The sequence below is a fragment of the Mycteria americana genome, chromosome 6 (assembly GCF_035582795.1).
Source record: "Mycteria americana isolate JAX WOST 10 ecotype Jacksonville Zoo and Gardens chromosome 6, USCA_MyAme_1.0, whole genome shotgun sequence".
NCBI lineage: Eukaryota > Metazoa > Chordata > Aves > Ciconiiformes > Ciconiidae > Mycteria > Mycteria americana.
The window spans coordinates 48,836,492-48,852,260 of NC_134370.1; the positions used below are offsets into that span (position 1 = coordinate 48,836,492).

At 47.6% G+C, this 15,769-nt stretch overlaps 1 protein-coding gene across 8 annotated transcripts in view; it reads left to right on the plus strand.

The window, feature by feature from the left end:
- ARID3B (AT-rich interaction domain 3B) overlaps window positions 1-15,533 on the plus strand; it is a 37,560-nt gene extending 22,027 nt beyond the window's left edge. For 3 of the 8 annotated variants that reach the window (XM_075505635.1, XM_075505634.1, XM_075505636.1), the window contains exons 5-10: window positions 4,971-5,154; window positions 6,378-6,637; window positions 6,861-7,118; window positions 9,974-10,072; window positions 10,458-10,521; window positions 10,816-15,533. In XM_075505635.1, coding sequence (XP_075361750.1) covers window positions 4,971-5,154; window positions 6,378-6,637; window positions 6,861-7,118; window positions 9,974-10,072; window positions 10,458-10,521; window positions 10,816-11,113 — 1,163 coding nt within the window. In that variant the 3' untranslated portion in view covers window positions 11,114-15,533. Of the gene's footprint in view, window positions 1-4,970; window positions 5,155-6,377; window positions 6,638-6,860; window positions 7,119-9,973; window positions 10,572-10,815 lie in introns of all 8 variants that reach the window. The other 5 variants (XM_075505638.1, XM_075505641.1, XR_012776211.1 and 2 more) reach the window with 5 other exon arrangements.
- The last annotated feature ends 236 nt before the right edge of the window (window positions 15,534-15,769 follow it).

The following is a 15,769-nucleotide window of genomic DNA, read 5'->3' on the forward strand; positions in this document are numbered from 1 at the left end:
CTCCTGGGGAAAACCTCTTCCTTTTGACTGTCTGATAGTGTTTCTCTTCTGAACATATTTAGAGTGGAAGCTGGAAAGAGCAGCTCTTTCCTTACCTGTACAGGTTGTGGCTTAAAAATGCCCCCTCCATGCCTATTTTTCACTCCAGAGCATGCTTTATTGCACTTTGAATGTTGCTCTGCAGAATAAATGTTTGGGATTCTCACCTCCTTTGTTCCTTACTAAAAAATGGACACTTTTGAAAGTAAATTGGATAGGGAAAAAATGGGAGGTGATTGAAAAAGTAGTGCTCCAGGCTGGGTGTAATTAACTGCTCTTTGTCTCTTGCATGCAGGACGAGTCATGGCTTAGACCGCTTGATGGTGGGGAACTCCCTGCAGTGGGCATGGCTCAGCATGAGGAGAGGAGAGAGTGGCTCTTGGCAGGGGATCCCCATCATGGAGGACTCGCAAAGCCAAGCAAATCCCTGCAAAATGAGAGGGGACTTATTTTCTATGATTTGGTTAAGAACAGTCTTAGGGGCAGTTTTCTTTGTTTATTGTCAGTCTGCATCTTCAGAACTAGGTGTAAATCTGAAATCTGGCTAAGATAGGATGAAGAGCAGGAAAAAGCCCACCTTGGACAGCATGCTTAGGTGGGGTGAAGAAGATGACAGTCCAAAGCTTAGGTCCTTTTCAACAAGCAGGAAGGCTGAGCCCTCCAGCACTGACTGAGTGGCTGTCACAGGAGCAGAGCCTGCGTGTGCCAGTGGCTCAGCCAGCACCCCCAGATCCTGGTTCAGTGCCAATAGATGTAAAAACAGTCATTCAAAGATTATCTGGGGTTTACAGCTTCCTCAAACCCTTCTTAAAGAGCTCTTGAAGGACAAAAATCAAACAGTTGCTCCTTCTGCCTCTCCAGCATAGGGGACATTCAAGCCTATCCTTATAAGCCCCTTAGGCTTCTGTTATGTCTGCCTGAAACACAAGAGGCTTTTGAACAGGGTGAGACAGCTTGGCAGAGGGGGCTGCTTATTTCCCTTGAAGGACAGAGATCTTTATAGCTACAGTGAGGCTTCCTCCAGGGAAACTCTTTATTCCAGAAATCTGAATTACAGTTAATCTTAGTTACAGCTGTCTTTCCCTTCAGAAAACCAGGAGCCCATGGCTATGGGATGATTCCTCCTTCTTCCAGTGTCATTCTTGGGCTTTTTGTGCTCTTCATAGCCCTTCTAGTTAGCAAAGGTGGGGAGGTAGCTTGTCTGGAGTCTTACAGCCTCTTACCCTTGGGCTATACTCCCACCCTTGGGTCTTCGGTAGCAGGAGTTTGCCTGCCCTAGAGCTTGTCTTCCTGAGGTCTCCCATGCTCATCAACTATGCGTCATCCATTTTCCAGTGGAAACAGACTCCTTGTCCACCCCCCCTTCCTTTGGCTGATTCCTTGCAGGAATGCCCTGTACTTGTGTCGCTGGGGTTATACTAAAAGGAAAAAAAGTAATACCAAGAAAACTAGGAGAGGAGCAAGTCATCTTCCTTGCCCTCTTCTCGAGTCGGACAAGGCTTCTGCCTCTTTGCAAGCACAGTACATACAGCATTTCTGAGAGCCGGCAGAATAGAGAGTCTCGAAAGTACAGTAAAATGAGTTTGCCATCAAAAGGCAACAAGTCTTATGCTGTGCCCCCGGCTGCTGACCTTTCCCTCTGGAATTCTCCCCTCTGACCTCCAGATCATTAATCCTGATGCTGCCAGATGACAGTAATCCATCATGGCCCCTGACAAGCCTTGCAGCCGCCTGTGAAAGGATCCGCTCGGCTTCAGCATCCAATCGTCCCATGATACTCGTTTTTCAGCCTTTCCTGTTCGAGCGCTGGGGGTTTCCAATAAAGACTTTATCGCCTTGCCTTTCCTCAGAGAGGGGCTGGGGGAGGAGAGGGCTATGATGTGAGAGCAGCCTTTTTGTGCTTCTCTTCTCTTTTGCAGTCAGATCCTATGAAACATTCAGAGCCCTAGCTTGCTTCATGAAGAGTACAGTTAATTTACCAGGTCCAAAACCCAAATCACTCTCTGCTAGCTCAGGGAGATACTACTTTGAGTGGTACTATGAGAAAGCATGAGAAGGAAATTATTGCATCTCCATGCTTAAGTGGTAGAAGGATGGAAGTAGCTTTGTCCCTGCTGTAAAATTTGTCAGCCTGCATAAAGAAACTTTGGGGGGGGGGGGGGGGGGGGGGGGGAATAGCTATAGTTTTAGGTTAGTTTGTAAAGCTACTAATTAAATTTCAGGGCACTTTGGTCTGTGGGTCTTGTTTAAAAGCAAACTTCAGGAAGGGAGGGTGTCAAAGGGGTAGTAACATGAGGTGGAGAGGTCAGATCTGATTGCTGTTTCTACTCCAGCTATGAGCCAGCTCTCTAGAAATATATTTAAGCCTTTATTTCCTACTGATGTAGATAATGTTTGTCCCTTTCATGGGAGCATTTGGATAAATATACTTCTGTACCTTTTCAAATGCTGAAATGGGAGAATCTAGAGAAGAGTAAAACTGTGTTTAGGATAAATGCAGTATATTAAAGTACATATTTCCTTATACTTCTGTATTAGCGGCTTGTTTGCCTGAGGAGCCTTACCCATGACCCTTCCCTTTCACTCCCCATCTGGTCACTGTCCAAGGAGAGCTGGATGAAAGTCCCTTCTGGACAAGTTAATGCCATTCCCTAAATTGGATTGGGGAAAAGTGGGTGGCTTTGAGTGGCACGGGGTTACTGGAGGAATGGGAGAGAGGGTCTTGATCCTAGCCCAGTGGAGCAAAGACTTTGCTGGCAGCACGGTGCCACTTAGGACACCCCGGCTTTCCTTGCTGCTGGGGCAGAAATGCTGAACTGTTAATGAAGGGGCATTTTGGGGTGGAAAAAAACAGCCCTGGCTCTTCCTAGAGCCCTCAGAGATAAATATTTCCCTGGTTTTCATTTGGAGTGGGCTGGGTGTGACTGGTTACTGTGGCTCAGCTGATGAATGATAACTTAAGGCTGGTAACATGATCACTCCCAGCCCTCTGTGTCTGAAACGATGCTGTTAGTGTGCTCTTAATCTTTGCAATAACACACTGAGACAAAATGGTGGCTGAGGAAAAACCGAAGCAAACTGAGGATTGCATTTACACAGGCTGGCCTTTTGGGAGGGGCCATCTCCTGGCTTGGGGTGGCTGGTTGGGATGGATGGAGCCACAGTGCATTTAAACAGTTTGGAAATGTCTCCATCTCCCCTCCCAGAGGGAACTGTTGTCTCTGAAATGCAGGAAGAGGATCGGATGCAGTTTGTGAAATTACTGCTTTGTGGACTTTTCTGTTGTGGACAGGGAAGGGATTGTTTAGACAAGGAAAAGAGGATATGATAGATATAAAATGACGGAGCATGCAGACCAAGCCTGATCAGGTTGCTCTTTATGTTTTCTTACAGTTCAAGAGTTAGTAACTTGGTGAAATTGAAGGCAGCCCTTTTAAAGCTGAAAAAGTTTACTTTTTCTGTCCAACATCTCATTAACCTGTGGGAATTGGTACTGTGAGCTAATGCATAACAGGCTTCAAAAAGAAAAGAGGAAAAAAAAATTACACTTACATGTATAATGAGGACATCTGCAAAGCTGAGCTGAACTCCTTTTCACTAAACAGAATAAAACCCATTTATAAGGGCCATAAACTGCTCTGCTTCGGGGCATTAACCGAATCGCTGGCTGATGAGCAGTGGCAGAAGTCTCCCCTGTGGGTTGGGTATTCCATAATTGTCCATTACAGCGCTTCGCAGGCTTTCCTGTAAAGGCTGGTGCTGACCATTGTGGTAGACAGGATACTGACCTCAGATGGACGGCTCTTTGATCCAGGACAGTATTTCCTATGCAAAATAAAAGGTTTGCTACATCAGCATTTTTTCCCCTCTTCCTCTCCTTGCCTAAATCTCATTAGCTTGACCTTTTCAAACCCTGCACGCTTTATCACTTTAAGGTGCTGCTAAAAGGGCACTATCAGGTTAAAAATCAGATTTTCTTACCTCTGTTAACCCACAAGATGACAAAACTGAACAGGAAGGATAGAGCTGTTTCCCTGTCTGCCCTGTCTATCCTCGCAAGGATAGAGCAGGACCTTGTTTTGGGCTCCAAAAAGTGCTTGGATGCCTGGTGCTTCTCACAGCAGCCACGAGGATGCCTGGCTTTGCGGTGTCTGCAGTCAGGCATGCTGATGCTCTGTACACTACTCATTTATTCACCTCCACCATCAACACGATTCCTCTAGCTTTCTCACAACAAGTTACTGCTCCAGCAGCTGGGTTGCAGTTGCTACCAAGGTACACATGTGGCCTCATTGGTGTGTCATATGTGAGCATATTCAGGGAAAAGGAGTGGGAGGGTGAAAATGCTTTGTGAGAGCAGAAGCTGTAGCAAAACGTTATGCACGTGCTTGTGAGGGAGGACAGAGATAAACGTACGTGGGGGAGGGAGATGCTCTCAAGTGTCATGTACCCTTTTCTGTCGCTGTTCCCAAGCAATACAGGATAGCAAATGCTAGGGAGCTGAATCCCAGCATACGAGTAGCTCAAGTTGCCTGGCTGCTCAGCCCCTTCCTGAGCACAAGCAATACAGATTTTTATCTGAGATTGCCCTGGGAGCTCATAAAAAATGATTCCTCTGTGCTGCTCCCTCACCCCTAGGATTGAATAGTCCCTACTTCCCCTCTTTATTTCAGAAGTTGCTGTTAGCTGCAGGTTATTATTTGTCTGATAATTGCTTTTGCCTACAGGAAAGGATTTCTCATGAAAAGGACGTGCCATGTAGCTACACTTCTCTGGCTCATTTACTCACCCATCGAGAGGCCTCAAGTCAGGCTACAAAATAGTTGCCTGAATTTCCTATTAGAAAGAGGATCGATAGCCCCAACCTGCCAGTTTTCTTGGCCTCATTTTCTCTCTGACTCCATGTTTCCTTCCCTGCTGTTTCCCTGCAGGAACTCCCATCAATCGGATCCCCATCATGGCAAAGCAGATCCTGGATCTCTACATGCTCTACAAGCTGGTGACTGAGAAAGGAGGGCTGGTGGAAATCATCAACAAGAAGATCTGGCGAGAGATCACTAAAGGCCTTAATCTGCCCACCTCCATCACCAGTGCTGCATTCACGCTTCGAACCCAGTAAGTCCAGAAGGTCTAACAGCATGGATGTGAACACGGAGTGGGGATTGGGGAGTGCAAAGTAGAGACTGGGGTGGAAAAGTTGAAAGACTACATTCTACTCTGTGGCTAGGGAGTAGTTGATAAACTGCTTTATTTATCTCCGTCACCCAAGGCTTGCAGTTTTTCCTTTCTATTCCTTCTCCTCCTGTTATTCTTAGCAGTGATTCTTCCTGAACTCATTCCCCTTCCATCCCTACAATCCCAGCACTAATATGCCATCACCCTGTTTGCTGTGCTCTGCGCCTCCCTCCATCCTGTGCCTTTCTTGCCTCTTCAGAGCTTAAACTCCTCAGGGCAAGGAGGGTCTTGCTCTGTCTCTGAAGCACTCAGCACAGTGAGGAGGGAGGGAGGCCTCCTGATTTGTAGGTGTCAAGTATGAACTTGATCATTTAATATCACTACTAAGTTGTGGAAACTTGGACTTAGCATCTGCTTACTGTGAGGATTGCTTTTCTGACCTGCAGTACCTCACGTTGATTAGGCAAGCCAAAAAAAAAAAGGAAGAAAAGGTAGAAAAGCAGAGGAAAAAGAATGGTGAAAGTAAACCTACTGTAAAATTTAAGCAACGGGGCAAAGCTGTGCTTTACTGACTCAAGCATGGAAGGCTGTGCTCTGGGAATCCACACTCAGCTCTTATGCAGACTCAAGTTTCTTGGAAGCTATTAGAGTCCCTGAGTCCCAGAGAGGGAAGCTCCTTGCCATTTCTACAGCTTTGGTACAAACAGGCTGTCTCCTGCAAACGTGTGTGCCACAATTCAGCAAAAGCAGTAAGGTTTGGTGCTGCCCAGTACAAATGTCTTGGACAAAGGTAATTCCTCAAACTTCTTTCCTTTAAGTGTTAAGGTCCAAAAATCTTAATTCTTACAATTTTAGATGGTATCTCAGTTGTAAAATAATTCTGGATGATTCTTTTCTGCCCTTCTGAGTGTAGTAGTATGTAACTACATGCTTCCCTATAAACATTGAGTAGACTTAAAGTTTCTTGAGAGCTGTGCCTCACACCCAAACTGCTCAATGCTTATCAAACCAAGCACAGCAGTGGTCATGGTATGCAGACAAAGACTCCAGATCTGCAGAGGACCTCAGTCTGAAAGTCTTCCTGAATGCAATGCTTGTTGCCTGTAATTTCATGTTCTGTTGAGAAACCTACTTGAGTTTCCCTCTGCTCGCCTCTCTCCCAGGTATATGAAGTACCTCTATGCCTATGAATGCGAGAAGAAATCCCTCAGTTCTCCTGCTGAGCTTCAGGCTGCAATCGATGGCAACAGGCGGGAAGGCAGGCGGCCCAGCTACAGCTCCTCTTTGTTCAGCTACTCACCCACCACCACGGGGCCTCCTTCCCTCCTGTCTCCCCCAAAGATCCGCTTCCCCATCATTGGCATCGCGCCAGGCAGTGGGACCAGCAATCCTCGGGTGTCTCCAGCAGCAGCTGTCAGAAAAGGTCAGATACTTTTACCTGCAGCAGAGAGGGAGGCTGGGTTGAGAGGTGCGGGCACTGAAACACAGTTATTTTCCATTTTGTCCACCCAGACTAGTTTGGACTTGAGAGTAGTGGGACTTGGGTGGCTCAGGGTTTGCAGAATATTCTGCCTGTGGTTTAAACCTTTGCATGCTTGCTTTAGGAAGGGCTGTGGGAGGGACTAAATGACTCTTGCCTTTTCTAGGTGACAGCGTGCCCTTGACTGTGTCTATGCCAAATCGTATTGCCGTGCCAGTGACCTTGGCTAGCCAGCAGGCAACTGTGGCAGCAAGAACAGCCACCCTAGAGCAGCTGAGGGAGAGACTGGAGTCGGGAGAGCCTCCGGAGAAGAAGGTCTCGCGGATGACAGAGGAGGAGCAGCGGCTTGTCCAGCAGGCTCTTCAGCGCAACCTGTTCAGCATGGCGCGGCAGATCCCCATGAAGATCAAAATCAATGGCAAGGGTAAGCAGCACCTCTAGATACACAAAAGGTCTTTGCAGACTGCAGCAGAGAGGGAACTGCTCCCAATCTAGGATGTCAAACGCCTCTTTACACACAGGTTTGATTATCTTTGAGTACCAGCGAGAGGTCACTGTCAAGAAGCTGTTAAAATGGAGCACAATAACTGCAAAGCTAAACTGTAGCCATATTTTGTTAGGTTTTACTGCTGCTGTTTTTATTCTGTTTGCGTTGATGCATAATCCTGGAATTCAGCCTGGATTCAGAAGCACCCTAGCTGTGTTCAGAAAGCTCTGCATCTAAGCTGATACAACCCACTTGACCCATATGACAAGACCCTTACTGCGAGCTTATGACCTCCTGTGTTGCTCACAGTGAGATTGCTTCAGGACTCAAGCTGTTATGTCTCCACAGAACTTGCACTGTGGGGAATTACCAGTTTCCGTTGATGCTAGCTCAGTTGTCCTTGCAGCAGTGCTCTGTTGCATGCTGTAAGTACGCTCCTTCCTTCATGGGAAGCACATGGGTTGGCTGAAATTCCTTTGGGCCACATATCTGACCCCCTCATGTTTAATACCTTGTGTATACTTCAGATCTGAGAGCATGGTTTAGCCTTGCCAAAGGCAGTCCTGTGATTCTGCAGTCAATACGATGACTTTTGGAGGGGAAGCCCATCATGTGCCAGATGCTCGGTTTTCCCCTACGCTGCTCTCATCTGAGCCTCATGCCAGCATTGTGCTGCAGGGAATGATTTTCTGTCCTTTCCTGCTCAGGAACCCTTTTAATTGATCATGGAGGTAACAGCTTTTTCCGTATGGGTAGCAGACTGCAGGAGACTGGGGAGAGAGATGCCCAGCTTTTAGGAATCCTTTGTCAGGTGTGATGAGGAGGCTGCAAAGACCTGTGTATCTGCAGGGGCCCCTACACATCCCGGGGCTTTTAGCAAGTCAGGTGATTTCTACCAACATCTGCTGCAACCCTACACAGAGCCTCCAGGCAAAGAACTCCTGGCAAGGCTGGGTTAGAAGGTCACGTATAAGCAGCATTCATGGCCTGGGAAATGCACTCCTGAAATGCTTTGTAAAAGGGGAGTCACCCTGTAAAGGTCACATTGTCAGAATCAATACTGTTATATAGTGGCTTCAAAAGCTGATTAAGTGCTGTGGCTCTCTTACCTGTCCTGGGGGCTGCACTTCACTGTACAGCAGAGCCTCAGAAAATTTCAGTCCCAACAGCTGCTTCCTCCAAACCTTTTGATCCATTAAAATTAAAGGTCTCAGACCCCCTATTAATTGTACATTTGGATGTAGGCACAAGGCCAGGCAAGTTTGGCACGGTTTAGAAGAAAGGGAAGAGTTGTTCTTGAGGCCTTTGCTAGCAATGCTGGTAAATGCCTTATTGAGACTCTTTGCCAGAAATATATATGGCAAAGGGTCAAAGCAGGTTCCCCTTTGAAGCAGTAGCAGCTTGCTGTGGAGTTATAATGGGATTGGGACTTCACACCACAGTTCCTGAGAGCTATGCATCCACCTAAATTTCACATTTACATAAAAACAAAAATTAAAATACTGAGTAAAAGGGAATGTAAATTTTATCAAGTAATGTTCATTCCCTCTCATCTCACTTCACTTTTTTTTTTTCTTTCTACCCTGAACTTCCTAAATCAAAATGCTAGGAACAATTTTAGTCTCTACAAATAGTAACAGGCTGAGGGCTGAGCCCTAAGGATTTAATTATACTATTTCCACCTTTGTTAGGTGACTGTGGACAAGTCTGTCCTGTCTTTCATGCCCTAATTTTCCCAACTGCAAAATAAAAATAATATTGTGCTTTGAAGTGCTTTAGGAGGTGCTTTTGAAAAGCACTGCATGACCTTATCATAGCTTGATAGCAACATTTAGGCTAAATGTTAACAATGTCCTTAGCATTCTTTACAGGGACAGTGGATTTGTGGTCCCAGCAGACTTGAGAGGAGTTAAAAACATGCATTTTACATGCAATGTCAGAGCCTGAGCAGACTGTCTGCATAATCTCTGTTTTAATAGCCCCATGCCCCAAAACCAACATCGGGTGGGCTGGTAACCATGATACGGCAGTGCAAACTGTAAGCACGCGTTCACAAGCACAGAGAAGCAACCCTACAACCCAGGCTCACAGTTCCGGGTTTCTGAAGTTGGAGGTTCAGAAGTGTCCAGGAGAGTTTTGATGTTCAGCTCCCCTTAAACTTCAGTGCAAATTGAACCCCTGCTCTGCACTAGCACTTTCAGAGCTGCCCATCACGGCTTAGAAAGGACTCTCCAGGCTGAGGACACAGAAAAAAACAGATTTCACACGTGCGGTAGGGGCAGACAAGCATAGTGTCCCTGGGTGTGAGTCCTTGGTGCTGTGGGCAGTCCCCTCCCTCCAGCGGCCGCTGGAGCTGCTGCAGTCTGAGCCCTGCGCAGGGAGTCACACCAGCTCCTCCAGAAACTGCCACCTCTCAGCGAAGGGGAAGAGGACTGTGCATGTGCTCCCAGTCTGCTGCAAACGCAGCCACAATCCAGCCAATTTAAATATGGTCTTGTCTCGTGCGCTGGCAGCTTTTTCCTTGGAGGGGATGTTAATTTGGCCCTCCAGCGTGCAAGTCGGGGAGAGATTTGCAAATGCCGGTGGGATCCCAGCCCATACTCGGTTCACACTGCAGCATTTAAACACCTTTGTAGATTTATCTTACACTAGGACCGGAAGCAGACATCGTGTGGGGATTTCCTCACCAAAGAAGAGACAAAAGGAGGGCTGTGTACACCTTCAGTCATCTCTGGATAGCGCGGGAAACAGGACAGTTACTCTCTAACTCTGCATCTCTTCTTTCTTGAAAGAAGATAAACCGGACTCGGCGGCAGCGGCAGCACTGAATTTGTCACCTAACATTGGGAGTATTAACATGTCGGTGGAGATTAACGGCACAATTTATGCTGGTGAGAAAGAACCGCTCCCGGGGGTGGGTAGAGCGCCAGGCTGGTGGTGTGGAGTAGGACGTGGAGAGGGTGCTGTGCTCCCAGCGGCTGGTCTTTGCCAAAGCACAACACACACAACCTGTCCGGCTTAGAAAGTTCAGTAGGAGATTATTTCTTTTATCTTTTTTGGTCCTAGGCAGTCAAGATTAATGCCCTTTGCTTTTGGTGGTGGTGGTTGTTAGTATTTTTAAAATCTAAGGGAGGGGACTTCTATGGAAATGTTAGCAGGAAGGAGTATTATCCCTCTTCTGCTGAGGAGTGGCTTTACTCAGCTTTTCCTCACACATCTCTGGGAAGCACGAATTGTTGTCCCCTGTACTCTGCTCAGGCTGTTTCACTTCTGCAGGTCACACACATGCATCCTTGGACAAAGCCCAAGTGGGAGGCCTGGCACTGCAGTGCAATGAAAGGTGCTTCTCTCCTCCAAAGGTGTTGAAGCCATTTGGGATCTTTGTCTTCTGTAAGCACAACATCCCTGTGACAGAGGCTGCCAGAACAAGTCCTGTGGGATCCCTTCTTATATCCTGGTCACCATTGACCCTCTAATCTGTCTCCAAGCCTGCTTGTCTTGCATTGAGCCTCTTTCTGTTGGGATGGGACCTTTGGGGTTGGATAGAGTGCCCTTTGCTCTGTACCCTATCCTTCTCAGCCGTGCTACCCCATAGTCCCAGTAACCCTTCTCTTTACCTCTCTCTGCCTTGCAGGAGTGCTCTTTGCCCAGAAGCCAGTCGTCCATCTCATTGCAGGCTCCAGCACCCAAAGTTCCTGCAGCAGCAGCAGCAGCTCCCACTGCTCTCCCAGCCCTACCTCATCCCGGGGAACCCCCAGCGCAGAGCCCTCCACCAGCTGGTCTCTCTGATGGACGGCCGAGCCTGCTGTCTCTCACACTGGCCTCCGGCAGCTCTTCCTCTCTGCTCTTGGCAGGGAGCAAGCCGGGAAGGAGTCGCACAGATTACCTCATCTCAAGGAACCTGCTTTTGTGGTTGGCCAACGGCAAGATGATGATGATGATGCTGAAACCTTTCCATGCCAGCGAGTTTTTCTTCATCGTCTGTTTGTCCGGCCTTTTTCTTTGTTCTCACCTTTCTTCCTCCCTTTTGCTTTTTGTTTTCTTTGCCCTCCTCCCAGGGTTTGCTGTGTTCCTGTTGGGGGGGTGGGACATGGAGGGGGGGGGCATGCCTGGCGTTTTTCAATCAGGGATCGTCTCTAGGAGCTGCAGGTTGAGAGATGGCTGAGATGTCACCAAGGCAGGTGGAAAGAGCTGGAGTTGGGGCAGGGAAACTTGGTTCTCCTCAAACCAGTAGCCACAAGGACTCTTCCCACAAAACAACTCTGTGTATTGACAATCCTAATAGCCGGCGGGGTGCCTTGCCCCTCTCCTCCTGTGGCTTGTGCTGCAGAAGGCCAAGTGGCTGCAGAGCAGGCAAGCTTCCTCACTTTTCTTCAGGCTCTGTTGTGGTCCAGTGTTCCTTATCCTCCCCTAGAACATGTGCTCTTGGCTTGTGAGCCTCCTTCCACCTCTCCGAGGTCTTGGCAAGAGGGGAAGGACTTTCTCATTGCTACGTTTGACCCATGGACACATTAAAAACCTCTTGATCAGCTGCTTCGTTCTCCTGGCTAGTGCTGGCCTCTTCACTACTGTTGCCTTCTTCAGGCTTTGAGCCAAGTTTTAAATGCCCTCAACCTTGTCTCTCTCCCCCCTTGAGGAACTCATCCCATTGACATTTACCCTGACAGCCTGAACTTATTTTGGCTTGGTGTTTTGTTCCTCTGCCCCCTTGACACAAAAGGGCTGTCATTTAGGTTGATTGAGGCTTCCTGGAGCCACTTCCTTCTTGTAAGGTGTCTTTCAATAGCCCCTGGAAGCTCTCCACATCTGTGCGCTGAGAAAATAGAAGGTGATATTTGAAATCTAATTCAGTGGGGCAGTGGTGTGTGTGTAGGTATCATGGTTAACACGACACATGTATCTTCATTGGTCTCTGAACAAGCCTACAGATGCCCAGTCCCCTTCAAATTGTATGTGAGCAAAAAGAAGGCAGCTCTCAGTTGAGTAAGACCTTTTGCTCTCCTGGGTGGAAGCAGAGAAAAGGAAATCAAGCCCTTCCTTGCCTTTTCCCCTCAAACCTCCAGTTGAAAGCAAACAAAGGCTGGCCATGGCTCTCCTGTGTTTGGAGCCAACCAAGCTGATTTAGTGACTCCATGAACTCGGCTCCTGCTCAGGTGGCCTCATTCTGTCCTCTCTCTTCCTGCTGGCCTTTCCCACATGTGCTTTCCCCAGCCTGGAGATCAGGTCCAAGCACCATCCATCCTGCCCTGGTGACGTCCTTCCCATCCTCCAGGCCCAAGTCAGGTTTTTTTGAGCAGATGAAATACCTCAGATATGTACTTGTTGGGTTTTTTTGGTTGTTTTGGGTTGGTTTTTTTAACCTCTTCAGGAAGTATTGGCATATCTTATCGCTTGTTTTTTATATGTGGTTTTGCTGACGTTGTGGGTTTTTTTAAATTTTTAATTGTATCACCAAAGACAGAAAAGAAAAAAAAAAAAGCTGAGCAAAGGAGCAGTGGCTTCCCCATCCTTTAGGTCAGCAGGAGACAAGCTGAACAGCATTGTCCCAGGATATTTGCATGACAGGAGGAGAGGTAGAGGTAGGAAAAGAGGGCAAGAGTGACTGCTGACTTAGAAGATCTGTCCTTCATTTTGGACACAGGGATGTCTCCAAAGTCCCTATTATTTTTCCAAGCTCCAGGATCTGTACCTTTAGCAAAGCTGCTTAGTGCAGCTGTGAGATGACAGCACTGCTTACACTACAGATTAGCCAGGCCTCTCACAGGGAAGTGGTTTCTGGCACCTGAAAGTACAGCTTGGTCTTGTGGTGCTGCACCCAGCCACCTCTTCAGCTGTGCTGGGACTTTGCATTATCCCAGACACAGCTAATTCTGTCTACAAGACTAAGCCATGTTGGGTAGCCTTTGTGAGAGGTGCCAAAATAAGAAGTTATTCTAGTTTTTCACCTGTACATAGGTGCCTGTGTGACAACCACCTGAGCTAGTAGATATATTATGATCTAAGTGAAAACCATGTTATAACTCCAGAGGTTCAGCCTGCTAAAAATCAGTTTCCTGGAGGGTGGTGGGTGAGTTGCCATGTGTCATACCAGTATGAGAAGAGAAGGTCACCTTTTATCTGCTCCCGCAGGTGAGCAGAGCTGTTGGGAGCATTTAGCTCTCTGCAGGACGGGAGGCTTGAGGCGCGTTGCTGTTACAGGCTGTGCCCGCCTGCATCGCTGAGCCCAAGCTCAGCCCAAAAGCGTCTGTCCCTTCCCTGCCTGGTCATTTCTGCGATGCATTGTGAGCAGCAACTTAAGCCTGTCTTAGTACTCTGTGAGACTTTACAGGTCCAGGGGAGATGCCCTCCTGTAATACCTCTGGTTAGCCGTGGTATGGTCCCTGTGCTCCCAGGATGTCCTGCTCCCAGAAGCTGTTTATTTTATACTACTGAAAAGAGCATGGCTTTGATAAACACCGGGCCAGATACTGCCACAGGAAAAGCCCCATCAGCAGCCCGGAGATCGGGCTTAAAAATGTACATAGAAAACAAAATGAATAATCCTTCCTTTAAACTCTCAAATGTCAGGTTCTCCTTTTTAATCCTGCAGCACTACTCGGCCAGGCTGCTGCTCTGTCCTTGAGAGCTCTGAGGTCTTGTGCTAAGGCTTGTGTAAACCACAGGCCGCACCTCCTAGTTGTGAGAGGCTCTGTGCTTTCTATATGTTAGTTTATACACTATGGCTTGAGTTATCCTGCTACCCGACATTGTGAGGACTTGGTGGGAGGAAGAGGGAAAGTGGCTGAGAGTGCACATGTCCTGAGATAGATGCTGCTCTGAGATGTTCCCTCTCCGGCTGCTTTTAGCTGGAGTAATGACCGCCTGCCAGGCATGGGGAAGCCGAGCTGCTCTTTGGCTGCAGGGCATTTGCTTGGCAGATCCTGCAGGTCTCTGCAGCATTTCATCCTCGCAGGCTCGGAGAGGATTTTCCAGACTCTGGGGCTCATTCAGATTGGGGGGGGGGGTGTCCCCTTTTTTGTTTTCTTTTGGTTGTTTGTTTGGTGGTTTTGTTTTTTTGTTTTTTTGTTTTTTTTTTTAATTTGGGGGTGGGTTTAGGGGCTGTTTCCTATGAGTGGGACTGGGGGACTTTTTGCTTTTCCTTATACTTTCTTCTCTGGTCCTGGGGAGCAGAGGTTGGTAATGGGTGGTTTTGCTTATGTATCACATGCTAACATTGTGTTTTCTTGCACAGAAAGGCACTCAAATCACTGAACTGCTAAACAGCTTTGACACTACTAGAGTATTAATGTTTATAAGCTTTACACAACTAGACTGGAAATAGACAGGGACTAACAGATTGTTTTGTATCCAATTCAGGGAAAGAATCAAGTCGGGATGTGTAACAGATACCTCAGTAAAAATAAGCTGCAACAATAAGCTGGTCCTTTCTCAGTACACGATGACAAGGACCAGCCATTCAGACTGTGAAGAGTAACCCTTTCCCTAAGCCTGGCTTTGATAATACTGGCAGTTGGCTTAATGCATGTTTTGCTGAGCTCCAGATCTCCTACTGAGCTGCCAGGCTTTGGGGACAGGGTTATGGAAACCAGCAGCAGAGATGGGGCGGAGGAGCCAGGAGCTGGGGAAGGCTGAGCAAGGGTGGTGGATCCCTCACTCTCCCCAGCTCTGCTTCATTTCACTCGACCGTGTTCGATTGTATAGTACTCAGGGGTTTTGATACTGCGGGTAGGACTGTTCCTCGTGTGAAGTGCTCCGCTTTGCAGTGTGGCTAATTCTCTTTCAACTCCAGACCAGCGAAGGTTTTGTGGTGAGCAGCCAAAAAAAAAAAAGCCCCCAGCTTGCTTCCATGCAGCCTTGATGCTCCTGTCTCAGGGGGAGATTTGCCAGTGGGCTTTGATGCCCAGCTAGGGAAAAGAAAAAAAACCAAACCCGAACCTGCTCATCCTCATCCAGCAGATCCCAGTTTATGCTGGGAAGGCAAAAAGATTGTGAGCTGGGAAAGGGGGAAGAGGCGAGGGGGAGGCTGCATGCCTGCTCGGTTCCCAAAGTGAATGTGAACGTGTCACACCAAGTCCTTTTGGCCGCTGCGTGTGTGTGTGTGCTCCAAACGGATTCAGATCAGAAGATGTTTTCACCAAACAGCTGCAGCAGCCTTGCTACTAGTTTTCTTACCTATTTAAAAAATAAATAAATAAATAAATAAAAAAAGAAATGTGATAGCCTAGGCGGTGGATAAATACCTCAACGTCTCCTTCCAACAAGTGTCTGTATATGTTGTTGTTGGGTTTTTTCTATCTTACACGTTATCTGAATGTTTATATTCCAATAAACTTCTACCTCTTCACGTGGTGACCCTGCAAGCCTGATTTGTGGCTGTGCTGTTTCGCTAAAGTGTGAGTTAAAGATTTCCAGGCCCCTTCTTCGTCCCGGGAAACTATTCCCAGAGGCAGGCTCAGCCTAGATGAGGTCCGTGTCCTTGCAGGTCTTCATGCTCCCAGTTTGTACCTTTGTGGGGAGAACTGGGCTGTATATCTTGACTGGTGTGATGTGGTTTTGGAGTGGTGGCTAGAAGTGAGCTGGGTACCTGT